Below are 27,386 nucleotides of genomic sequence, written 5' to 3' on the forward strand. Positions count from 1 at the left end.
AGAGTAATCTAAAAGGTTACTCAACCAACAAACTGTATGTGTCATTGTTCTGTAGCTTGCCACTCAGCATATTAGATTAATTGCATTTACAGTATTTATCTGCTATTCATTTACACAGAAGAGCTAGTTTTTACAGACAACACACTAATTTATCCTGGTAATTGGAGTGCAGACGGATTTTTATCAGTGTGAACAATGAGAAAATTTAATTTAAAAAAGAAAAAAACCTCAGACAATTCAGTCATCTTTAGAAGTTATGAAAGCATTGCTTCATCTAAGGGCAAAGTAACATGCAATTACTCTACCTAGAAAACATCTAGTAGCAAACACAAAGAGGCATAGGTACATTTTAGATTATAATTAATCCTGTGAAAAATATATAGTTATAGAGAAAAAATCAAGGTCAGAATATAATTGCGATATGCTTTTATTTTATTGATGCATTTTCCACTCAAGGTTCTTTAATTTTCACCATTATGTCAAACACAGAAAGAACTGAGAAAAAAACATAATTGTACCATGATTTCTCATTAACTGTTGGACAAATGCCAAGGCCTTCCTACTAAAAACAGAAATAAAAAGGGTAATTTTCTTAGCAAGCAACTTAGTTTCTAAGAATCAGATCCATTAATAGAGACCCTTAAAAGATCCCAACTTCAACTTGTCAATCAAGTAGATGACTAATGTGAAGAGATTTCTCCAAAGGCCACACCTTGAGAAAATAAAATAGCCTTTGGATAAGAGGAATGGGTGATTGGTCACCCCTTTTTTGAATAAGAAAAGATACTTTTTACAGGGAAAATTTTAAAACTAGAGTAAGTCTTGGCTAGAAAAAAAAAAAGTATTGGTAAGAAAACTTTAGTCTTAAATGAATTCAAAGGCAAATTCTGAAGAGTTATGTTATTTTATTATCTCTATTTCACAGATCTTCATGTTCAAAAAAAAATAATAATAGAATGTTATTACTTTGCATAAGTATAGTTTAAGGTGAAATCACAATTTCTAAACTAAATAAATAACAACACTGATTTCCTTCCTTCTTTTTCTCCCCTCTTCCTCTACTCATCCCCCAAATACCCTAATACTCTTCCAACACTGAAGAGGTAGAACAATCTTGATAATTGAATCACTTTATTTCTGTCTTGTGTATATAATCAGCAAGACCAAGGTCACTTCCCAAGACTTCAAGTTATTCTTATCAACAAACAGAATCTTGTAGGGAGATAGATGATGACATGCATAGAATGCCAGATCTGGAATCAGGAAAGTCTGAGTTCAAATCCAACTTCAGACACTTATTTGCTGCATGATCCTCAGCAAGTCTCTTAACCTGTTTGTCAGTTTCCTAAATTCTAAAGTTGGAGATTAATAAAAATGCCTACTTCTCATGATTGCTGTGAGGACCGAATGAGATAATAATTGTAGTACAGTGTCTGGAATATACTGAGTACTAAATAAATGTTCGCTATTACTATTAGTGGAATTTCTTCTTTGCTGCTTTTTTGAGTTACTTCAAGTCAAGCCAAAGATAATTTTGGCAGCATAATTACAAAATTTTCCCAAGTAAGGGAGGAAAAGGGTTGAAGGTTAATCCACAAAATCAAGAAGGGATAAGAAGATCAATTTCTATTGTCTAAAAATATTCTGTATTCTCTCAGACTGGGTAAAATGACAAAAGATAATAGATTATTGGTGGACTTGTGAACTGATCCAATCATTCTAGAGAGCAATTTGGAATTATGCCCAAAGAATTATCAAACTAGACATACCCTTTGATCTAGCAGTTTCTCTACTGGGTCTATATCCCAAATAGATCATAAAAAGGGAGAAAAATCAGCCCTGAAGTCAGAAGGACTTAAGTTCAAATCTGGCCTTAGACATACTTCCTAGCTGTGTGACCCTGGGCAAGTCACTTAACCCCAATTGCCTCAGCAAAAAAAAAAAAAAAAAAAAAAAAAAAAAAAAAAAAAAAAAAAAAAAAAAAAAAAAAAAAGAAGAAGAAGAAGAAGAAGAAGAAGAAAGAAAAGGAAAAAAACAAACGTGAAAAAATGATTACAGCAGTCCTTTTTTGTAGAGACAAGGGCCTAAAAAAGGAATGGATGTGGCTCAACTGAGGAATGACTGAGTAAGTATATAAATATAATGGAAAATTATTGTTCTATAAAAAATGATAAGCAGGTAAATTTCAGAAAGAACTGGAAAGACTTACATGAACTTACAAGAGAACATTGTACACAGCAACAAGAAGACTGTGATAGTCAACTGTGATGGGCTGGGTTCTTCTCAACAATTAGGTGATTTAGGACAATTACAATAAACTTGTGATGAAGAGAGCCATCTAAATCCAGAAACAGGATTATGGGGACTGAACGTGGATTAGAACATAGTATTTTCACCATTATTTTCACCATTTTTGTTATTGTTTGCTTGCTTTTTTTGTTGTTTTCATTTTTTTCCTTTTTGATCTGACTTTTCTTGTGCAGCATGATAAATATGGAAATGTATTTAGAAGAATTGCATATATTTAACTTATTAGATTACTTACTATCCAGGGAGAAAAATATGAAACACAAGGTTTTGCAAGGACAAATGTTGAAAACTATTTTTGCATGCGTTTTAAAAATAAAAAGCTATTATTTAAAAAATTTTACACTATATTCTGTGTTGCTAGAATAGTTAATACAACTAAAAAAAATGTCATGATTGATAGCCACCTCCTCCTAGAAACTATACAAAAGCAAAAAAAAAAAAAAAAAAAAAAAAAAAAAAATATATATATATATATATAAAACAAAGGAACATGATAAAACAATTGATGAGGGGGAAAATCCTGATTTTTATGTAAAGTGCATAGGTCATCATTTACAATTTTCTTTTAATGGTGTGTTGTCAAAGAAAAACCTATGATAGATTAAAATAAGAGTAATATTGTTTACAATTAATAATAATAAACCAAGATCAAAATGGCTATTTGCAAAATCATGGCAACTCAATGTGGCTGAGAAGATGCTGATCTGCATTGAAAGAGGGAGCTTTCTCACCTGAAGTTCCAATAACTAAAAAAAACATAAGCCATAAGAGAGTCCATAACTGTTTGACATTTTGGGAAGCAAAAATTTGTCAGGATTAAAATTATCCCCTCTATAATAAGAGAGACTGAGATAGAGGTCTGAGCCAATGACACTTTATTAACAACTCCATGGTCCACTCTATTAAAGTGGACCTCAGATTTTCACCTCCTTCCAGAGCCCTATTTTTATAGGGCTGGATATCTAGTCATTCCAGAACAGTTATACCAAATACAGAATAATTCCACTGATTGATATATAATTAGAACAAAAGATATTCAAAGAAATAAAGTCTCTCATACAAAGATACAAAGAATGGTATCCATGTTCTCCTGACCTAACAAGAAAGAGAGACCAAACATCAGAGTTATCACCACCTAGAATTTCAAAAATCAGAATAAACCTAATGCCAAGCATAATTTATATATACTATTATTTTTAAGTAAGATTTTATTTTTTTTATACTATGTATGGAAGTTCCTAAGAAAGAATTCAGTATTAATGATGCACTTTCTTATCAACCCATTATCACAAGCCTCTACCAAAAAAACTAGCAAAATTAGGTTCATTAAGTTCATCCTATACAGAGAAAGAGAGAGTGCTCAAAAGGGAGGGAGGGAGAAGATAGCTAGGTGGAGCACCAGCCCTAAAGTCAGGAGGACCTCAGTTCAAATCTGGTCTCAGACAATTAATACTTCGGAGTTATGTGACCCTGGGCAAGTTACTTAACCAATTGCCTCAGCAAAAAGAAAAAAAAAAAGTATTTAGGAGAGGGAGGGGGACAGTCTAGATAACATGCAGATTAGATCATCTACCACTATCACTAAATAAGATCTAAATTAGATCAATCTACCACTAATTCTGGATTAAGGCTCACTTTTTAAAAATGAGATTTGACCAAAAAAAAAAAAAAAAAAAAAATTCAAGCTCAATTTTCTCACAACGAGAATTTAGTAACTGCATCCAAAGAAGATAAATTGACTACTTTGGGAATAGTTAAAAAACAATCAAGAGCAACAAACATATTCTATAGTACTTTATTGCTTTTCACTATAATTATATATTCAGAATAATATTTATATGTAGAATAATTATTTACATCTTTTTGCTAATGAATGCATAGTGTGCAAATATTTCCATATTTCAAAATAAATTAATGTCAATTAAAAAACAGTTAAATACAAGGCTTTTCATATGTGGTCTGTTAGATCCTCTTTCTCAAAAAGTAACATCTAATAGGCATTCCTTAAAAATATAAAATATGGTAGTAAGAGTATATCAATATCTTGGAGTCATATATTTAATTCAATTTTCTTCACCTCAACAGTCTAACATTCCAGAAAAACTATCCATTTTTCTCACTGAGACTTTTATTAATAAGCAACTAAAAGTTCAGTTTGCACTTAGCTATTAAAAATGAAGGGCACCTCACAATACATAAAGCACATAAATTTATTTTAATACTGAAATATCTGGAACTCCCTAGTTGTGGGCTATTAAACACCAGAATCCAATTCAAATTCATGCTTTCTAATAATTTCCAGTCCTTCACTGGAGATAAAAAGGAAAAATAAAGTAATTTCCCTCAAAAAACTTATATTCTACTGGAGAAAAATGTCATGAAAGCTAAAGGAAAAATTATCTTGGAAGAGAGGATGACCTATACCTTTTTTTTTTAAACAGTGTGATAGATGGTATAGAGAAACTGGAAGCAGAGAAACAGATTAGAAAACTGAAAGGTGATAAAGACCGGAAATAGGATAATGGTAATCTAAGAGGAAAAAAATTGGACAGATAAAATATTGTGGAGAGAGAACTCAGAAGATTTAGTAATTTTGTTAGTTAACAGTAGATAAGGGAGAAGAAAGAGTTAAGGATAATATCAAAGATATAAAACTTCATTACCTAAAGGTTAATGGTATTTTCCACAGAATTAAGAAAAGTTTGAAGGAGAAGCTTAAGGAAAATGTTTCATTAGATCATGCTGAGTTTAACATGCCTAAGGAACATCCAACATAAAGCTGATGATACAGAACTGAAGTTGATCAGAAAAATCATAGCTAGATATATGGATGTGGAAGTCTATCTGGATAAAAAAGATAACTGAATCTATGGAGTGAGGAAATCACAAAAGAAAAGAACAGAGGCCCAAGAGCTTCTGAGTTGAAACTAAAACTCAAATCTTTCAACTTCATTTTAATTATTCTTTTCAATAATCCTGGCTATCCAATAAATATTTTTAAATATTAGATATTATTATCCAATACTTTATCCAAATAAATTCTTAAAAATGCAATAAAGCAGTATTTAGTGATAAAGGAAAAAAAGAGAAGGACCTTAGTGTCCTTAATCCTAATCCCATGTTCCTGTCAAAAAAACCCTTGCAGTACAAGTACAAGGCAAATTTCTGAAATTAATCCATAAACATGTTGTCATACATGAAGCAGCTAATTGGTATTGCTTTTAAGGATGAAGAAACCAAAATTCAGAGAATTTTAAGTAACCTGTTCAGACAACTTCAAATATGTATTTCTGATTTCAACTTTCTTAAGTCAGATATAAGAGGGATCTTTACTGACCCAAATTTCTTTAAAATCATCTGAAGAGAAAACACTTTTTAGACTGCTTAGACTTTATTTACCAAATACCTGTGTAATCCCAGGTAAATAGCTGACCTCTTGTGCACGTTGATTTCCACATTAATAAAAACTAAGAGAATATCTGAGTTCTAATAACCTCAAAGATGTATGAATATGAGATAATATAGGAAAGCATTTTTTAAATGAAAAACTTTTGTTTTTAATTTTTTTAAATAACTTTTTATTGACAGAACATATGCAAAGGTAATTTTTTTACAACATCCTATAGGAAAGTATTTTTAAAAATATAAAACCCTATTAAAATGTAAAGTGACATGAAAGGAAACATAAAAAAAAAAATTATCAATGATGGTGAAAAACCTAATTACCTCTAAGATCTTAAATGCCTAAAAGTATGTCATTCATTACTTACTTCATGGTATGTATCTTCCAGCTCTCCATCATATATCCAACGGTAAAGAAAATTCAAAACAGGATGTGACACCAAACTGAGAATATGTTGTACTAAGGATCTCATATATGGATCTCCTGTTTTAGTATAGGCATGGACTGCTGATGCTAGTTCCCCACCTTTCCTTCCTGGGGGAAAAAAAAATTTAAGTTTTAAAGATCAATAATGACTAATTTTAACATATGCACTACAAAGTATATAACTAACCAAAGAGAAGAAAGATTACCTAATAATAGCTTCAATTCTGATAAAAGTTATTCAACTAATTATGTCTTTCTTCTAATTTTCATAATTATATTATAAATAATTTTTCAATATTGCTTAAGCTATTTTTGGACAAAAAGTTTATTACCTTGAATTACTCCCAAATAGTAAATTCCTTCTAAATAGATTGACTACATTTGATCACTAGATAAAGCTCAAATCTTTTAAAATAGAAACAGTAAAGTTGTTAATAAATATTTAAAGTAAAGATATTCAGGGTGGCATTAAGATTTTGAAATTTCAAATTTTCCCCTGCATAAGTAGCATTACAAATAAGGTTTACCTATACTAACAGTATGACAATAACTTTATATTTTTGTGAGTGTGTTCTTTAAGGAAAATTCAAAATAATAATAATTAAAATTTGGATTAGTTACTACTTTTTGTAAGAAACCACTGATCTGAATGTTTAAGTTTGCTTTCTAAGGAATATTTAAGAATTTTACATGTAACTTTAAAATTGTTTTAAGTTCCATTTAAAATATAAACAAAATGTTTAAACTGTTTTATGTTCTATTTGAAATATAAACAAAATTACAAGATTTGTAGACTTTCTTAGTAGGAAAATTTCTATATTTTTCATTCCTTCTAAGTGTGGTCAATAGCTTAATTTTAATTTTTTAAAATAAAAACATCAAATTCAATCTTTGCTTTTTCTCAAATTTAAAGAAAAACATGACAAATCTATTTAACATTTACTTTAAAAAGAATTTCAAAATCTTTGATCAGAATAATAAAAAAAATTCTTAAAGCTATTAGATGCCACAGAAAAAATGAAAATGTACTATACTCATCTCTAAGTATATCTATTTTTTTTTCCCAGTTCAAACAAAGGAATTAACCTTTTAATATGTCTGGTGAGTTAAACTGAAATCAAAATGATGGAAAAAAGGAATACCTCTCAAAGGACTAATTTTCATTTTGGACATTGATATTAATATAATCCTATTTTTACATATAAAGAACCTTGATATTTCAAGCTGAAACTTCATACTTACAAATCACAGTGTTAGCCACAAAGCAACTACAGGGGGGAAAAAAAAAAAAAAGTCTGCCAAGCAAAAAATAAATAAATAAAGTTTTCATTAGCACTGAAAGTTTTAGACATTTTTAAAAACATGAAACTAGAGTCCTATTTCAACAGAATTTTTTGTTTTACTAAGGATTTTTTTCTTTTGCCATGTTAGTAAATAGGTTTTTCCTGTTGCTTTAAAAAATTTTTCCCAACTCCATATAATCAAATCTACTAAATTTCATTCATTTTACTCTTTCAAAAATTATTTACTAATAAACAAGCACTGGCTAAAACAATACTGTGCTAAGGAATTTAAAAATACAAACAAACAAACATAGACCCTGCCTTTCAGAGTTACAATTCAATTAAGTAAAAAAAAAAAATAACAATTTAAAAATCAGTTCTAGAACAAAAGATAAGCTGTGTGAAATACTATGTGGAAAAGTCAGAAAGTCCTAAGAAATTCCAAGTAAAGAAAAAAATCTTCTAAGGTGACTAGAAGTTTTCAAGGATTTATAGGATCATAAAACTAGAGCAAAAAAAAAAGAGGCCAACTAGCCCTATATCTTCATTTTACAAATCATATAACTAACACCCAATGAAAATAAATAACTTGTCAAAAGTCATGAATTATTAGGGGCAGGATTTGAATTACTACTATAGAACCAATACTCTTTGTCTTGAATTGTGTCTTAGGTAATGCCAGATTATTGAAGAAGGCATTCTAGGCAGAAGAAAAAAGTAGCTGAGGTTATGACTTAGAGCAGTTCATGGAAGAGAGAGGCTAAGGAGTCTATGAAAATGAGCTTGATTTGTGGTCCCAGTTACCAGGGAAGGCTAAGTGTGGCAGATTTCTTGAGCTAAGGAGTTCTGAGCTGAAGGACTATGCTAATTGGGTGGTCACATTAAGTTTAGTATTAATATATTAGCTTTCAGGTGCAAAGGACCACCAGATTTACCTGAGGAGGGGGCAAAACAACCCAGGTCAGAAACAAAAGAGGTCAAAAGTAATACCACTTGAGATTAGTCATTTCAATTCCAGCCTAGCCAAGATGGGGAAAGAGAAGGAAAGAGGGAATTAAGGAAGGTAAGAAAAAGGAAGGAAGGGAAAGAGGGAGAAAGGAAAGAATGTGTTATAGGTATTTAAGAGTACCTTACATTTATACAGTTATTTAAGAGCACTTTAAAATATCTCATTTAAAAGCAGAAGTAAATGTTCAAAATATGTAAAATTTTCATGGATTGAGATATTCTGATAAAGAAAAATTTAGAATTAAACTATACTACAGTTGTGAAAACACAATGCAATTAGAAAAAACAATACTCAAAATGTCTATTAAAGAAAAAAATTTATAATTAATGTATGCTTTTCAAGTAAAAAATATATTTTCCAAATAAAAAATATCCATATTTGTAATTTGAAATAGGACTTTTTAGAACTTTATGTGATCAATCCTAAGAACATTTATTCTTTTGTTTATTCTAGGAGTCGTATTTAAGTTATAAAATCAGTAAATACTACCCTATTCCTCAATGAAATTTCATAAAAACCAAATAATGAAAAAATTAATGAGGCATTATTTAATTATCTAATTATTTCTGAATGAGTTCAATTATATATATATATTTTTTAAAAATTTATTAATTATGAACAAGGGAAAAGGGAGGGGAAAAAAATAAAAGTTTGTATTAATTTGCCCACTTTGCTACTAAAATAGAAATTAAGATTCAAGTATGCTACATATTTGAAAGTATTAAAACTGAAACTGCAATGATTATTTTTAGGTATATTAAATATACAGACATGTATTAAATGACTGTGCCAGGCACTGTGCTAACTGCTCAGGATATGGACAAAATAAAGTCCTTCTCAAGTAGTTTATATTCTAGTGTTATTAACTGAAGTTTATTGCAACTATTTCAAGATAAAGAAATCAAAAAGGCCAAATTTTTTATAAATTATTCTAAAGATATATCTTTACATCATAAATATTTAAAGAATGGGCTTCCCTATTTCACCCAAGCTTGAAACATAGTGGGCTATGTTTAAGAAGCTGCATTACACTACTCATGGCAACAGTTGCTTTATCAGGCTCTTAATAGAGAGGAAAAAATGGTAAGATGTGCAACTGCTTTAACCTAACCTTGTTAAACAAGCAGATAAATAAGCTGAAAAATGGGGAAAATGAACAAAATGGAGACTTAGTCTAACTTTCATCATTTCTTAGAGATATTTAATCAAAGTGAAATGTCCACCAAAATATGGAGGCTGAAAAAAGTCCAAAAATGCACTAAAGTGAAAACCCAGAGAGAAACACAGGCAAGCAAGAGCAATATTTAAAAGTTCAAATGTATCCAAAAACATTAAATGATAATAATGGCATACTCCAGCATTAGGAGCACCACCTCATAAAAAAGACAGAACATAACTAATGAAAAAACAAGAAAAAGAAGTGTTTCCTTAGTGAAAATGTGAGTGAAGGGGCAGTTAGGTGGCGCAGTGGATAGAGCACCAGCCTTGAATTCAGGAGGACCAGAGTTCAAATCTGGTCTCAGACACTTAACACTTCCTAGCTGTGTGACCCTGGGCAAGTCACTTAACCCCAGCCTCAGGAAAAAAAAAAAGAAAAAAAAGAAAATGTGAGTGAGCCAAACACATTATTTCAAAGGAGACTCCATAAAGACTATGTCTCAAAAGTCACACAACTAACTGTATTGTTACTATATTATTAGCTGTCCTATAAAAAAATCCAAGTAAAAGGATTCCTCATTGATGGCAAAATTCTTCAAATGTTAACTTTTCAAAGACAATAATTGCATTGAGCATTAGCATCATTTACAGATCTGCCTAAATGAAATCAATAATAATGAAATAGAGACTAATCTTTCCCATCCATGCTGAAAAAATAAAGCCAATGAAAAAGTCCTAAGATATATATTATGAAATGCAACTGAATAGTCAGCTTCTCACAATATCCTTCCACAGAAAAATCTTAAGACAGGTACTTCAAACAGAGGAAAAGGATTTAGATCCTAAATTGAGTAGGAAAACCAGAAAAGGTTGGAGGTCATTTCAAAAATGGCACAAAATACATTCAATGATCCCAAATTGCTCATTATCACAAATCTCTTTAATATCAATATTCTCTTGAAACTATTATATTTTACTGAGGAATCTAGAATATTACAGTCTCAGAAGACTAAAAATAACAAATAACTCAAGAGATAATACTGGCCATAAAATAGACTATAGAATGTAACCAATGACTTGCATGTAAGAAGTCACATAAAAGATACTATCAATCATAAGTATTACCAAAGGGGGAATGAAAATGAAAGCTAAGAGACGAATAATCAAGGGATAACAACAGAATTTCTTATATTTTCAAAGTATAAAAGGGAAGCCTTCAGTAAATTAGGGAAGATTCTCTATAAGGAACTAATGGAAAAAATAATTCTTGTGCAACAAAAATCATAAAAAAGGAAAAGATGCAGAGGCATTACACAAGACAATAAAATCACCAATTCAAAGTTTTAAAATTCTTGTGCAACAAAAATTATACAAAATGAAAAGGTATGGAGGGCATACCCATGACAATAAAATTACCAGTCCAAAGTACTAAAAAATTTTAATAAACAAATTTGACTCAAAAACAGATAAACACTTTGCACATGATGGACAGATTATTATTTGATAAAATGCTTATCAAAATGCTTTTATAATTAAATACAATTTTTCATTTGTTGACAACCAAGAATTTTTTTTAGCATATTCCACTATACTACAGTTTATGTTTATATGTATAGTTATAATATCTATAAAGCCTTATAGATATCAACAAAAGGACCAAAAAAAAAAAAAATCTTTCTTACCATATTCTATACTTATCAAATAACATAAGAACTCAAGATTGTTTAGAGATAGACAAGCTCCTTGAGGGCAAATTCTTTATATTCCTTACAACAGTGCTTTGAAGAGAATTTAAAAGTTACAAGAAAAGCATGAAGGAGGTTTAAAGAAGATCTAAAATAAAAGAATGTCAGGGAGAACAACAGGGAAAAATGGAAAAAATTAGGATTATTCAAACTGGAAAAGATAAGACTATGATCTTTCAAATTGGATTCTATTTTCTACTCCCTTATGCAATACTGAAAAGATTCTCTGAGCTAATTCTGCTCTAATCTATGAGAACTGGTTTTTTTTTTGTTCTGAATTTGTAATTTAATCTGTTCAAGAATCTAATTCCATGGAAACCTCTTCCATTGATGCAAGTATGAGAAGAATATGTTCTAAGAAATGAAAAAAGACCTTGACAGTGATCGACCAGAGCAGCAAGGGTCTTCAACCTTATTTTAGGATCATATGTCCAGACTAGGAGACGACGAAGTGTTAAGCTGCTTTCAAGTCCCAAATTTACACCTTGATCATCCTCTAGTTGAAGCTGGGAAATAGAAAAGGATTAGATTAAAAAAAATAAGAACTATCATTTCATAAAAATTAACTAATGTGTTATATAATTTCTAATTTTATTTAAATTGATCTAATAAAATAGATTCTTTTAATTTTACAAAATAATTTAAAATGTTTTTGATATGTGGGTAAATTTTACTGAACTTTTTTTGTTTACTTTTGTATATACTGTTAAAAAGAATGGTTCTCTGGGAAGGAAAAGGAATATAAAAACTATAGATGATAGTAAAGCAAGAAAGAAAAGACAAAATGATAATTTGGGGAAAGTACTGCACAAAAAATCCATTAAACTGAGCAAAATAGGACACCTTAACTATGTCATAGGATTTTCTAAATGTGTTTCTAAAATGGAATTTCTCTCTCTCAGCTATAGGATTTGCCAAAACTAAACGATTTCTCCAGGTTATAGTAAAAAACTTTATCAACAAGATTTTTATATTTAACACAGAGTCATATAAAAATCTAATTTAAAATATTCAACCCAGCTACACTTATTACACATCTGAAACACTGAATAGTAGAAATTAAATAAAAATATAAATGTCATTTTACCTGAGAGTGTAAAACAGAGAGTAGTCTATAATATTCTTTAAGCTCTTGATGTAAGGCAGCACAAAAGCTCTGTATAGAAAAAAAAAGTGCAATAAGTCTATTTGTAAGATAAATTTTAAAGCAGACCAGCATATTAATTACATAATTATATAAAGTCTTTGAAGAAACTTGTTTTTCTCCTTAACTCATTCTTAAATTATATCAAATTTTATAATTCATGGGTTTCACTTTGGTTTAAATCTTCATTAATATTTATCATAACTCATCTATTTACTTCCAAATAGATAGTAAATGGACTCAGAGGATTGATTGAAGCAAATTATTTTTATTTTCCTTACTTTTTATTTTGGAATATCACCAATGCACAAATTTGTTTTAAATGACTATGTATAATGGGTATCATATTTAACATATCAATGGGCAGGAAAAGGAATAGCAGGAGAAAATTTGAAATTGAAAATAAAAATTATTTTCTAAAAAGATAAACTACAAAATCATTCTTCTCTCAACTCTATCTCCAAGTAGTATTTCTTTAATTCTTCCTCTCCTCTCCACACTTTCTCTTTCAAAGGTCTCGAAAATGAAAATGTTGGATTTCCCATCTTCCTATCAGTGTTCTAGCAGTATCCCCAGGACAGCAAAAGCTGGCAGCACTGTCTTCATTATGAATCAAGACAAAATTGGACACAAGATTCACCATGCTCAAGGTGAACTTCTTGAACATGAGAAAGGGATATCTAGCAACTAGGATTTGTGAGTTGCCCCTTTTCTACTTGTGCTTGTAAGCTGAGTCCTTTTTCCCCTGGACTCTATATTCAGATCTTTGGGAAGAATATTTTGCACCAATTTTTCTTAGTAAACTACCTTAATAAATTCCACTTTCTAAAATTTACTTGAGGCCAGCTAAGCTGACATTCAACTATCTTAGAAGAAAGGACACAAGACAATGTTATTGTCATAGAGGTTCCTATAACCTTTATGTAGGCTGTTCCAATGGCCTCCTCACTGGTCTCCCTTCCTAAAATTTTTCTCCAATCCAATCCATTCTCTATATAGATATCATAGAGTTTTCTTTAAATGCAGATGTGAATATACCACTCTCCTACTAAATAAATTCTGTTTATTTTCTAGTCCCTCTAGGACCAAATAAAAATTCAGTTTTAAATCTTTCACAGTCTAGCTCCAACATATTTTTCCCAGTCCCATAATACATAACTCCTAACCCTAATCTACATTCCATTCCCCCCCAAAAATACTGGACTTCTCTCTGTTCTTTACACAAGGTATTCTTCCACCAATTTTTGAACTGATTATCTCTAATGACTAAAAGGCACTTCTTACTCATATATGTTAGAAGAATTGAAGATGTAGATCAAGACTTCCATTCAAACTATACTTTTGTCAAATAAGAACCCTTATTTTTTTTTTAGCATATTTTTTTTACTTTTTATATAGTCAAATAATGTATTTTAAATCTGGAGTAGACTATAGTCAGATGAATTAATGAAAACACATTTATTAAATACTTACTATATGCAAAGCACTAGGAATATAAATAGAAAAGTCAATTCTGCTTTTAATAAATTAACATTCCAATTGGGGGAAATTTTAATGCAAATAATGAATCCTACAAAGTAGTTACATATACTTGAATTTGTACTATCAAAGTTATAATTATGTAAAATATGGTCATTGTAATCCAATGGAAATATGCTCCTGTACTCCAAAGTTTTCAATAAACTGGAATAATAGCATGTCACAATCTGTCAGTAGCATAATCTCCTCAAGACCAATAGTCTCTAGCTCTATATCACTCAAAGATTCATCTACTGATGGCCAAAATTCTAGTAAGCAACCTTTCCCAGGTCCTCCAATAAACACCACCCTGTTTCTGGATCAATATTTACAGAACTTCTAGCTTGGGAAATTTAGCCAGACCTGAGTTTTGGGGCCATGAAGTTGAATTAGAGTAGGATACAGAGTGAATAATATTATTCAGTAATGAAGATATGCTATTTTTATTTTTCTTCCCAGGTTATTTTTACCTTCTGAATCCAATTCTTCCTATGCAACAAGAAATTTGGTTCTGCACATATATATTATATCTAGGATATACTATAACATATTTAACATGTATAAGACTGCCTACCATCTAGGGGAAGGGGAGGGAGGGAGGGAGGAAGGGAGGAAGGGAGGAAGGGAGGAAGGGAGGGAGGGAGGAAGGGAGGGAGGGAGGGAGGGAGGGAGGGAGGGAGGGAGGGAGGAAGGAAGGAAGGAAGGAAGGAAGGAAGGAAGGAAGGAAGGAAGGAAGGAAGGAAGGAAGGAAGGAAGGAAGGAAGGAAGGAAGGAAGGAAGGAAGGAAGGAAGGAAGGAAGGAAGGAAGGAAGGAAGGAAGGAAGGAAGGAAGGAAGGAAGGAAGGAAGGAAGGAAGGAAGGAAGGAAGGAAGGAAGGAAGGAAGGAAGGAAGGAAGGAAGGAAGGAAGGAAGGAAGGAAGGAAGGAAGGAAGGAAGGAAGGAAGGAAGGAAGGAAGGAAGGAAGGAAGGAAGGAAGGAAGGAAGGAAGGAAGGAAGGAAGGAAGGAAGGAAGGAAGGAAGGAAAGGAAGGAAGGAAGGAAGGAAGGAAGGAAGGAAGGAAGGAAGGAAGGAAGGAAGGAAGGGAAAGAGGGAGGGAGGGGGGAAGGAGGGAGGGAGGGAGGGAGGGAAGGAGGGAGGGAGGGAGGGAAGGAGGGAAGGAGGGAGGGAGGGAAGGAGGGAAGGAGGGAGGGAGGGAAGGAGGGAGGGAGGGAGGGAAAAATTGGAACAGAAGTGAGTGAAAGGGATAATGTAAAAAAAATTACCCATGCATATGTGCTGTCAAAAAAAAGTTATCATAAAATAAAAAGAAAAGATAAAACATATTAAATAAATAAATAAATATGTGCTAGGTCTTTTTCACACATAAATACACACATACACATTTTAAAAATACATCACTGAATGAATTTGAGAAAAGTTCTCTAGAAAACCAGAAAAACTAATATCTACTGCCTTGGCTCAATTAGGCCACACAATATAAAATGAATTTTTAAGAAATATATTCTTTTCAAATAATATGAAGAAAATCAAGGTTATTGGGTAATAAAGCAAGTGGATTTCTCCACTATATTATGCAATTTCCTTTTTAGTGATCAGGTATTACAAAGCAATTATTTAAAACAGCAAAAAAATATAAAAGCTCTTTTCCTTATTTTCAGAATAAGGAAAACAATCTTTCCTCTATGTACTTCACAGACTTGTTGAGAGAATCAAAATTTAGAACATGTGAAAATATTCTGAAAGCTTTAATTAAAAAAAAAAAAAAACTTTCACATAAGTCTGCATAATTTTTTTCACCATGCTATCACTTTTTCACCTGCTTGGTATTTAACATATGATTCAAATACATGTGACCTTAAAAAAAAAAAAAAAAAGGGGGGGGCTGAATTAGGAAGACATAAACTTGAAGAATTTACAATGAAATTATCAGTACAATGCAATATTCCTATCACAAATAGTAACAGAAACTCAAAGAACCAAAAAATCACAGAATATTAGAGTTAGGGAAGACCCAAAAGTTATCTAATACAAATCAAGGAAAATTAATTCCAAGCAGATTAAATAAAATATATAATCACATTACTAATTAGTAGCAAAACAACTCATCTATAATATTTGGATTCTTTTTTATTTGAGGATAATTCAATGAATAAACAACAATTTAAAAATAAAATTACTGTCTAAAATAATTAGTGAATTGTCCTAAAAAAAATTCCTTATCTGTTTAGTTTTCCATTTACAAATATGAGCTATTATGTACCATAATGTATTAAATATATATGTAATACTTGAAAGACAAATTAATTTCACATTTTAGGGCCTCAGTTTCTTCATCTGAAAAATTAAAGAGTTGGACTACATAATTTCTACAGTCCCTTCCAATTCTAAAATTCAATGATTTTGCTTCTTAGATTTTGCTTCCTGGAGCACTTATCTTTTCTTGAGCCCTATCACATTCTACCATTTTTCATACTTATCTGTGTATATAGCTTACTCTCTCACTTTTCCTACAATTAGATTATAAAGGACAGAGAATATGTCTAGTCTCATCCTTATATTTTTCTAGGTGACACTGGATATAGAGTGCTAGATCTAGTTAGAAAGATCTGAATTCAAATATAGCCTTGGACACAAGAGCTGTGTGACTATAAGTAAGTAACTTCTATCTACCTCAGTTTTCTCAACTCCAAATAATAATAGCATCAGACTCACAGAATTTTTTGTGAGGATCAAATGAGATAATTTATGGAAAAAGCTTAGCCTAGTGCCTAGTGCACATAGCAGGAACTTTGAAAAATGCTTGTTTCCTCCCTTCCATACCTACTACAGTTTGCTGACTTCAGTTTTTTGAGTCTTGAATGTCACTTTTTTTGCTTAATACATGATAAATCAATATACTCACTTAAGACTCAGAATGAATAGACTAGATTGAGCTTGCTGATTTTTTTTTTTTAATCCATGGTACTGATATTTAATACAAGCACAATTTACACATGTGGCCCTGTATTTCATTTGCCTATTGTATCAAAAATACTTTTTTAAGAACTAATTTAATCAAAATTACATCTTTTTCTCTTCACACTGGGTATATAGGAAGGAAGAAAGAACTTCTCAAAATGAAAGAAACTCAAAAAGTACTTATATTTGTAATAAACATACCTGACCTACAAGTCCAAATGCTCGGTCTAAACTCCTCTGGTCAGTGTATTTTCTAATTTTATTATGCAGCCATCCTAACTCAGCAAGTCTTATTGTCGTATCTCTCAAAGATCTGGTTAAGTTTGCCTAAAAATTCAACATAATAGTAGTTAACAAATAAAAATCTAGATTTAAAAATTAGAATTTTAAAAATTATATTTCCTTAACATTAATGCTAATAAATTTTAATGGCAATCTACAGGAGGAATAAATTGCTTCAATAGGTAAAGACTAAAATTAGAGAATGAATTCATCTTTAAAAATGTATGAAATGTATCACTGGACACAAAATGAGATATGTAGTTTAAATACAATGACAAAAATACTTCCATAGGAAAGCTTCAAAATATTTCATTCTCAAGCAATATTGCAAAAGATTATAATTATACATTTTCCCCTTTTTGTTCCTATTCAATAAATATTAGTTGAATGAATCCTCTGTAATTCTATAACTAGTTTTCAAACCATTCTTCAGTCATCATCTTAAGGAGTAGGCTATCAGTATCCAACATATCTACTTACTTCTACCTGACCCCAAGTCCATTTAGCTCTGTTAACCCATGATTGATTTTTGAAGAAAAGGATGAAAAACTGGAATGAATGTGATATTTTCCTTTCTTTTTTATTTATCAAAAAATATAAACCAATTCTATTCATGCCTCAAACATAATTTCAAATTGATGATAAAGATACTAACAAAAGAAACAATATAAGTCAACTTTGTGGCACTGGCACTCAGAGTTGAAAGGCAGAGCTGTACTAGTGAGAAGTAAAATAGGAGACTAAGTATTCATCTAAACAAAAGATACTTCAAGCCTGTCATTATTGAATACTGTCTTGAATTGTCAAAAACAAAAGCAGGTAAATTTCTAAAATCAGGTTTCCCAATCCATTGCCTGAATCCCACATGTCAAGAAAGAGTAATGGATTAAAACTACTATGAACATGGGCAATCACATCAATTTCTCTGTTACTTTTTCTTTAGTCTCCAAAATATATTAGACAACCCCAAATCCAGGCTCCCACAAGTTTCCTTTTAGAATGTTGCAATATATAACTATACCTTTCCTTCAACTTTATAGCAATTTTCAGAATTGCTCATTTTGATGTATTTGCCATCTATTCCCTGGAAGACGTATAAAATATCTCTTACAAGGGCTGCTTCAGTTATTTCTATAGCACCTAAAACAGAACAATGTTACAACATATTTATTTCATTTTAAGAAAAAAAATCAAATTTTAAATTATATCTGGCAAGATACTACTATCCATATAGTTTATCAAAAAAGAAAATAGGCTTAAATGAAAAAAGAAGAAACAAATGTTAATGAAAATGAACTTTATGTGAGAAGAAAATCCTAGGAACTGAGGAAAGAGTTTCCAAGGAAGATCATGGAAACTTTTCCTTAAGATCTTTTAAAATTAAACAGGGGGAAAAAAAAAAAAAAAAGAAAGTGTATATTCTATAAATACAATTTAAAAAAAAAAAAAAAGGATGGAGGAAAGAAAGAAGGACTTTTAAAATTTTTTAAACACAGTTCCATAAATACCAAAATATCTGTCACAGAATTTCTGTGGTTACTAGAAATTTGAAAACAAAGTAGGTTTCCATTAACAGAAGAAAAACCAACTTGTGATATAATGGAATATAAATAAAAGCAAAAATAAGGAATTCAGAAAAACAAGAATTTACAAACTTAAATAAAGCAAAACAAAGAGAATAGTAACAACAAGGCAAAACAAAGAATAGTATCAATAATCATTACAATAAAAAAAAAGAAGAAAAAAAAAGTAGCTGAACTCAGATTCAATATAATGATTTGGTCTCTAATGTTTCTGGGATCTAATAAGTAGGTCCTGCAGAAAAGAAGATACACTTGCTTCCCTCTTAGGGAACTATAGCTGTGGAATGTTACATAGGTATAGTCACTATATCTGTAAACAATAACTATTTTTCTTTGTTGCAAAGGAAAGCTATATTGGTGTAGGTAATATACAGCTGAAAATGTGGATGCCATAAACGGCAAAAAGCACCAATAAAACTTTTTTTTAAGATGATGTCCTTCAAGTTTTAAAGATGGCAATAGTAAACAATGTGATATAGTATGTACTCTTAAGACTGCATTAAAAGTAGCATTGGGTCAAACTATGGACAAGAAAGTGAAACTGAATTTTCCTCTGGGTTAGATGTTTTTTGTATTAAAATTTAGGAATCTTATTAGTAAAGTAGGTAGCATACAGAATTTTTAAGGACAAAAATTTAAGCTTGATATAAAGAAAATCTTCCTAAGAACTTCCTGGGGACATAGTGGGTCCCTGTAAAGTCTAGGTTAGCTCCCTGGAGGCCTCAGGAACAACCAGAGTCAGGATAAGTAAAAGTCCTTGGTCTTTAGGGGGAGAAGTGAAGTAGTCAGACAAACTGCCACAGGCTCATCACCAACTTCTCTCTTCCTCATCCTTGTGGAAAAGTGCATCTGCCTTGTCTACCTCACCCTCTAATCCTTGCCAAGATTATCTGTGTACATCAAACATTGAGCCAGCAAGGAACAGTGAGAAGGGCCATTTTTCCAAACATATGCTAATAGAAGCATTGTCCAAAAGGTAATTAGCCTTAAGTGCTTGGTTATCTGATTCAAGCACACCTTTTAAGAGTGTCAGCCCCTTAAAATTCCTATCACCAGAGGTCTTCAAACAAAAGTAAGGAATACAAGAACACCTAAGAAGTTGTTAGAGAATATGTTCTTATTCAGGAATAGGCTGAATTGTATAGCTTCTGAAACTTCTTCCTTTGCTAAGACACAATAATCCTAAGAAACAAATACCAAGTGTAAGATAACAAAAAAGTCTGCAATTCTTATCAATGCATTATTATCAATAAATATCAACAAATAAACCATGAGTCCAAAGGGCTGAAGAAGAAACATGCCACTTAAGTCCTGCCAGAGAAATGATGAACTTAAAATGCAGAATAAGACAAACCTTTTTGGACAAGATGAATGGGGAACTTATTTGACTATATTGTTAATATATAAAGAGGATCTTACTTTTAAGGGTTTTTTTAAATTGCTCAATGAAGGAGATAGGAATGAAAAAAAGAGAGAATATTTATAAAAAAGTTAATGAATGAATGAATAAAATCAATTAATTTTTTTTTAATTAGAACTCTGGAACAGAAGGAAAACAGTAGAACAAGCTTATAGCAATAATAATTTGAATGGAAAAAAAACATTAAAGAAATTATAGAAATGTCAGTTCTAGTAAGGGAAAATAACCTGAAACTCTTATGCATCTAACAAGAAACTTGAGACTGGAATGAGAAAAATGTAACCTTAAGATATTGGCAAATATTCTCATTTGATTTTAAAAAGGTAATAAACTTGAAAAAAAATATCCAAAGTGGCTAAAAAAATATTACACAAAAAATTAAAAAGTCATTTAATCTAGCATTCTAATTTTTTAGTTTAAAAAATCACTTCAGGAAAGAAAAATTCCATTAAAACATGTGTTTTTTATAACAAGCACAAATTAAAAGACCCTTAGGGTGAAGCACCTTTCAAAAACTACTTATTAAGCACTGATTATCCACTAGGCACTGTATCAGATGTTGGGAATACAGGATGAAAAAGAAAGCAGTCCCCTAGGCAAGAGAGAAAAAATGTATATATAGGTATATACAAAACAAGCACACAATGACTTGGGGAGAAAAAAACTAAAATTTGATGGAATTAAAAGCTTCATGTAGAATGTAAAGTCTGAGTTGAGTTCTGAAGGAAAGTCAGAATTTTATGATGTAAAGGTAAGAGGAAAATTCATTTTCAGCAAAGAAAAGAGTGTAAAGAGATGGGAGATAGGAAATTAAGTGTGTTTGAGGAAGAGTAAGAAAGTCAGTTTGGCTGGAAAAGGAATAATAGATTAGAACTCTAGAAAAGCAAGTTGTAGCAAGGATGTGAAGGGCTTTAAAGGCCAAAAGAGTTCATATTAGATCCTAGAAATAATGAAGAGCAAGTGTAAGGGCAACAGATGACCGAGTATTGAAATAGTTCGTACACTTTAGAAAAATCACTTTGGTGGCCATTTGAAGTGTAGCTTGAAGAAAGCCCTGAAGAAGAAGGCTGTTATAATAGTTGCCAGAAGAAAGTAAAGGAGTTAATAGACCCACAAACAGGACATAAGAGTAGTGGCTACATGAATGAAAAGAAGGGAACTGGTACAGCAGAAATATGAGGTAGAAATCATAAGATTTGGCAACTTACGGTTATGTGGTAAGTGAAAATAAAGAGATAAGAATGACACCAAGGTTATGAACTAAAATAATTAACTATACCTCAAAACAAATAAGTGTTAAAAAAAAAAAAAAGGTATGATTGAGAGAGTAATGATAATGAATTGTTTTTAATATCTTTTTAAATATCTACAAGATAGTCAATCTGTAATATCTGATAGGCAGGTAGTGATGTCAGAATGACATTGAAGAAATCAGGTCTCATCACAGGGATCTGGAAGATATAAAGATCTGAATTATTTTAACCTCCCGTTTCATTTAGGAAGAAAGGAAGTAGAGATGTAATCAACAGTTCTTGGAGCTTGGGTGTAAAACAGAAAGAAGACCTAGTAATCATCATCTTTGTCAAAAAATACTCTCTTCTCTATTCCAAAGCTTAAGTATGCCATCTCACTTAATTTGGTACCAAAAGATAAAATAAAACTTCACTGCCCCTTATCCAAAACAGCAATGAGGGAAATACAGACATCAGTATTATACCTAAAGCACATCATAAAATGTAGTACTGGTCTGGTACTTAAAATTATCTAGCCCAACTACTTCCTTTGATTGATGACAAATATAATGTCCAGAGTAGCTGAAAGACAAGCCTAAGGTCAAAGGGGTAGTAGAAGTCTGTATTGGTTCAAGAACATAAATTTCTTGAATCAAAATCCAGTGTTCTTTCCATCATACAGTGCTCAAAGCAGAGCTGAAATTCAAGGAATGAAGTAATTCAGAGCAAAAGAAATCTCCATTTTCTCTGTTCTGTTTGTTCTGGTTGAGAAATTTAGCAAAACACTAGCATTGGGAAGGCCATTTATGCAATAAAGACCTAGGGTCATATGATTATAGAGGGCTCTAAGACAATACTAGAGTCTCCAACTTCTCTTAAGTTCTTAAGTTCTCTTAAGTCTCATACTTCTCTTAAGATTCCTCCCCACACTTTACTTTATACTCAAGATACCAAAAACTAGTATATTCCCTGCCCTTTCCTACTTCTGGTCTTTTGTCATACTATTCTCTCCCTGGGGATAGTATACTCTCCCCCCTCCAAGAATTGAAATCTCATCTATGTTCTTTAAAAGCTAGCTAAAATGCTACCCACTCCTCCATAAATCTTCTTTATCAAAGAATTTGGTGTAAGGGAAATTGCTGCATGTACAATAAGATCTTGGTTCGTACCCCAAATCCTGTCAAATATTGATTTTTTTTTCCATTCTTGAAAAGGATGTAAAAAGTACTGAAGGGCCGCAATTTCAATTAATTGAAACATATCCACATTTATCCTTGAAATATTTAATATAAAATAAATAGGTTTGTGTTTGTCTTATTTGTATGTGCAAGGATCATGTCTTTTTTAATTCTTTCTATCTCTGTAAGTACTTAGCACAGTATTCTGAACATAGGCATTTAATAAAAGATGGTTAAATGATTGATTAAAAGCTGCAGTAAGAAGTACAGTGGACAGAGCAGCGTGCAAGCTAAGAGATCCTATAGCCAAGAAGCAGTTTGCATAAAAATGGGATTTGCAATTACCATAGTTCCTGAGTTTGAAGCCAAGGTCAGGATCCAGGATATCAGGCCAAATTAAGCGGGACATGGGCAAGGTTTGTAGTCTGAATAGGTAGATTACTTTCAGAATTCAGAAGTCAAAGCTGAACAAGAAGGCATAAACAGAAGCAGAGTCTGAGCATATAGGCAAAGATGCAAGTTTAAATTTCAAGTATTGCAAGAAGAAATAGGGAATAGAATTCAGACTGAAAGAACGGAAAAAGATCTGAATTTCCAAATCCAGAAAAAAAGCAAAACAGTAACAGCTGATTCTAAGATGCGAATGGTGTGACCTCTACTCTGATTTTAAGCAGTCTTTCTATTACGAACAGATAAAGGACAGCAGATCAAGAAAGGATTTTTCTAGGTGCTAACAATTTTTCAAAACAGGGTTAGGGTCTCTGAACTTTGGCATTCTAACTGGCATACTATACCCTTACATTCTAGAGAATAACTTGGGAGATTTTCATACTCTAAGAACTAGTTTCTGAGAAATGTACATTTCATCCATTTTCCACTTTTAATGTCACCACATTTATAATTTAATAGTGATTTGTACCAGCATGATTTAGCAATTCATTGCAGGTTTAGAAAAATTGTAGCAATGCATCCTTACTCACCACTTGTATCTGCATCTCTTCTTAATCTAGTCATATTACGAGAAACAGTATTTGGCAGGCCTTTTGAGGTAGTGGTTTGTAAAGGCTGATTTGCAGTTAATGTCCATGCAAGACGTGACCCCAACTGCTGTCGAAAGCAATCTCCTACTCCTGTGGTTTGATAAGATTGTCTACAAAAAAATGAAAACACATTTTACATTTAAACTAACTAATAAATGTACTGAAAAGATAAAAGTAGAAGAAAAATTCTTTTGAAAAATCTCAGCTTAATATAGAAAATAAACTTAATTTCTAAATTAATAGTTGATCTAGGATCCAAAGACTGCCCAGAATCAGCTGTTCCCAAATAACCCTAGAGATTCACATGTGCAAAAATGTTTGTGGCAGCCCTCTTTGTAGTGGCAAGAAACTAGAATCTGAGTGGATGCCCATCAATTGGAGAATGGCTGAATAAATTATGCTATATGAATGTTATGGAATACCATTGTTCTCTAAGAAACGACAGCAAGATGATTTCAGAGAAGCCTGGAAAGACTTACATGAACTGATACTAAGTGAAATGAGCAGAACCAGCAGATCACTATACACGGCAACAAGACTTTATGACGATCAATTCTGATGGACATGGCTCTCTTCAACAATGAGTTGATTCAAACCGGTTCCAATAGTCTTGTGATGAAGAGAGCCACAGAGTGTGGACCACAACATAGCATTCTCTCTCTCTCTTGTTATTTGCTTTCATTTTGTTTTCTTTCTCAGTTTTTCTTTTTCTTCCTTCTTGATCTGATTTTTCTTGTGCAACAAGATAACTGTATAAATATGTATACATATATTGGATCTAACATGTATTTCAACATATTTAACATGTATTAGATTATCTTCCAGCTAAGGAAGGGGATGGGGGGGAAGGTGGGGAATCTGGAATGGTTTTGCAAGGGACAATGTTGGAAAAAGTATCCATGTATATGCTTTGTAAATAAAAAGCTTTAATTTAAAAAAAAAAATAGGCCCTAGAATTAAACTTCCTTGGCATTCCTCAAATTGAAGAACAGGCAGGGGACTTAGCTTTAATGAGATTCCCAGTCTAAAACCAAACTAGCCACCAGTATTAAAAGTTCTAAACATAAGTTCCATGAAAGGAGAGAACATGTCTTAATTATCTCAGTATCTTCCTCAGCAACAGCATAGCACTTTGTCCACATTAAGTGCACAATAAATCACTGCCGAAATAATATTCTCATTTTTAGGCACATATTACACTTACCAGATGATCTCATGCACAAAGAATAAGCAGCTATTTACTTTTAAAAAGAGAAATCTATTCTGTATCTATATGTGAAAATTGTGTACCTGACAAACATTTGTCACCTTTTGCACAAATTTATTTTGTTTTTTGTAGTTTATTGTACCATTCATTTGTCATTACAACTTTTTTGTTTTTATTCACATCCAAAAAAAAAAAAAAAATATATATATATATATATATATATATATATATATATATGTTTTTGATCATGATGATAATACTGTTAATCTTTATTTCCTCTCCCAATTAAGAACAAGGGAGGAAAACTATTGCATAAAAACAGGGAAAACCAAAGAAAATGAATCCATACAGTGATCACATCAAAGAGAACTTTATCTTTCTGTATTACATACCGAACACTTTTTTGTCAAAAGGTGGATAACATGTTTCATCATACATCATGATCATGATCAGTCACAACTTTGAAATTTATTTTATTTTTTAATATGCTACTGAACTTCCTTTAATTATTCTCTGGGTTTTGGCTCGTTCATTGTGCTTTGGATTTTTAATTCTATAACACAAGATTCTCTGAAATTAACTATTTCATTTTTTTACAATGCAATAAAATTCCATTCAATTTATAGACCAAATTTTTTTTTGGCTATTAATTATCAAAGAAGTAATGCCTAACTAAAAAATTATAGTTCTTTGCTTTATGCTTTATTTCCTTCCTTTCTAATATCTTCAGGATGAGTGAGTGGGGTTTTCTTTCAACTATTTTCATCCTCGCATCTACTCTTTTAACTTTTTCCTCAACCAATTGTGAGTATGTACATGTCAAGTTCAAAAAATTATGAGGTTCATGTAATGACTGCTTTCCCTATCCCTTCTTCTCAAATATCCCAATTATGGAAATTAGCAGGTTATACTCATTCTTCATCACTTCTTCATATACTTGTTGGTTTTTGCATATTTAAATGCTTCTCTTGGTTTTTATTTTCCATTTGCCCTCAGAAAAGAACCACCCTAACCCTAGGACCTCTTTTTTTCTTATTTAAAACCCTCAACACTCTTTAAAGACTTTAAGGCTCTGAAGAGAAACTTACTTCTTCTTATCTCTATGTTTGAACAGTAGCACTATATCAGCATAAAATTATTTCCAAATGATTATGTAATTTACATTTCTAAGTTTCTCTGGACTTCTATTTGTTTCAAAATACTTTATTCAGTTTTGGTGTTTTCATCATGAATGTTTGAAAATCCTCTATTCCATTAAAATTCATTTTTTTTCCTGTCTGATTTTATTCAGCTATGCAGAGTAACTTTTACTTAGGTAAAAGGCTGAATCTTATTCTTACAAAATTCAAAACCTGGATTTCTCCTATTATCCTTGACCTTTGTTCCAAATTCACATACTGCTAAATTGAAACTGAAAAACAATCATAAAAACAGGTTATAGATTTACTTTGCATAATCTTACCTGAACTCCAACAAAGCAATATTAGTCATCCATGCCCCTAATCATGCCATCCTCCCAGTGACCAGAGCAGCTATTCCAAACCTTTTAATCCCTCCTAAAGCTTTCTTTTTTTTTTTTTTTTTTTTTTTTTTTAAGGCTGGGGTTAAGTGACTTGCCCAGGGTCACACAGCTAGGAAGTGTTAAGTATCTGAGACCAGATTTGAACTCCTGTCCTGAATTCAGTGCTGGTGCTGTGCTCTATCCACTGCGCCACCTAGCTGCCCCCTCCTAAAGCTTTCTTATGCCAACCTATCCACTCAGCCAAAGACCACATCTCATGCTTCACCAAAAAATAGAGGTCATTTGTTAAGAGCACTATTTATTACTGAGAGCCCCATCCCATAGAATCAATTCACATCCATGCCCTCTGTGCATGTTTATACAAATTCTAACAGCCCCCAAAATGATAAAGTTCTTAGAAGTTGTGTGAACTATCTCCCCATATTTCACTTATATCATTCGGATATCTTCCCCTACACTTCATCCTAAGAAGGGGTACCTTCTCCTTGCCAGGGCAAACACTTCCCTAACTAAGTGCCTTCAATCCCATTTCATCCTATCTTCTCTAACAGATTACCTACTTTCTCTACCATCCCCACTTTCTTAGTACTCTTCAATCTTTCCCCATATATTGATTTCTTCCCTTAAGCTTATAAAAACGTCCTTGTCTCTCCTATCCCTGAAAAACCTTAACTTAATTCAATTAAACTAACTAATATGCTATCATCATTTAGCCTTCTCAGCTAAACTCTTTGACAAAGGCATCTCCAACTACCTCCACTTCTCCTCTAACTCAATTATTAATCTTCTGTAGACTAACTTCTGACTACTTATTCCACTGAAATTGCTCTCTCCAAAGTTACTAGCTATGGTTTCATTGTCAATCTAATATCCTGTTCTTATTTCTTATTCTTCTTGAACTCTCTGCAACCTCTGATAAATTAGATCATTTCCCTTTCCTGGATTCTCTCACTCTCTAGGTTTTCTTC

General features: G+C 31.7%; 1 protein-coding gene across 1 annotated transcript in view; it reads right to left on the reverse strand.

Annotated features, from left to right (window-relative positions):
- Positions 1-27,386, reverse strand: part of TUBGCP3 (tubulin gamma complex component 3) — a 148,258-nt gene that overhangs the window by 66,341 nt on the left and 54,531 nt on the right. Inside the window, exons 6-11 of the mRNA XM_074299558.1 lie at positions 23,630-23,799; positions 18,258-18,376; positions 17,156-17,281; positions 12,422-12,490; positions 11,708-11,840; positions 6,081-6,247 (exon numbers count right to left, since the gene is read on the reverse strand). Coding sequence (XP_074155659.1) covers positions 6,081-6,247; positions 11,708-11,840; positions 12,422-12,490; positions 17,156-17,281; positions 18,258-18,376; positions 23,630-23,799 — 784 coding nt within the window. The remainder of the gene's footprint in view (positions 1-6,080; positions 6,248-11,707; positions 11,841-12,421; positions 12,491-17,155; positions 17,282-18,257; positions 18,377-23,629; positions 23,800-27,386) is intronic.

Source organism: Sminthopsis crassicaudata, chromosome 3 (genome assembly GCF_048593235.1).
Source record: "Sminthopsis crassicaudata isolate SCR6 chromosome 3, ASM4859323v1, whole genome shotgun sequence".
Classification (NCBI taxonomy): Eukaryota; Metazoa; Chordata; class Mammalia; order Dasyuromorphia; family Dasyuridae; genus Sminthopsis; species Sminthopsis crassicaudata.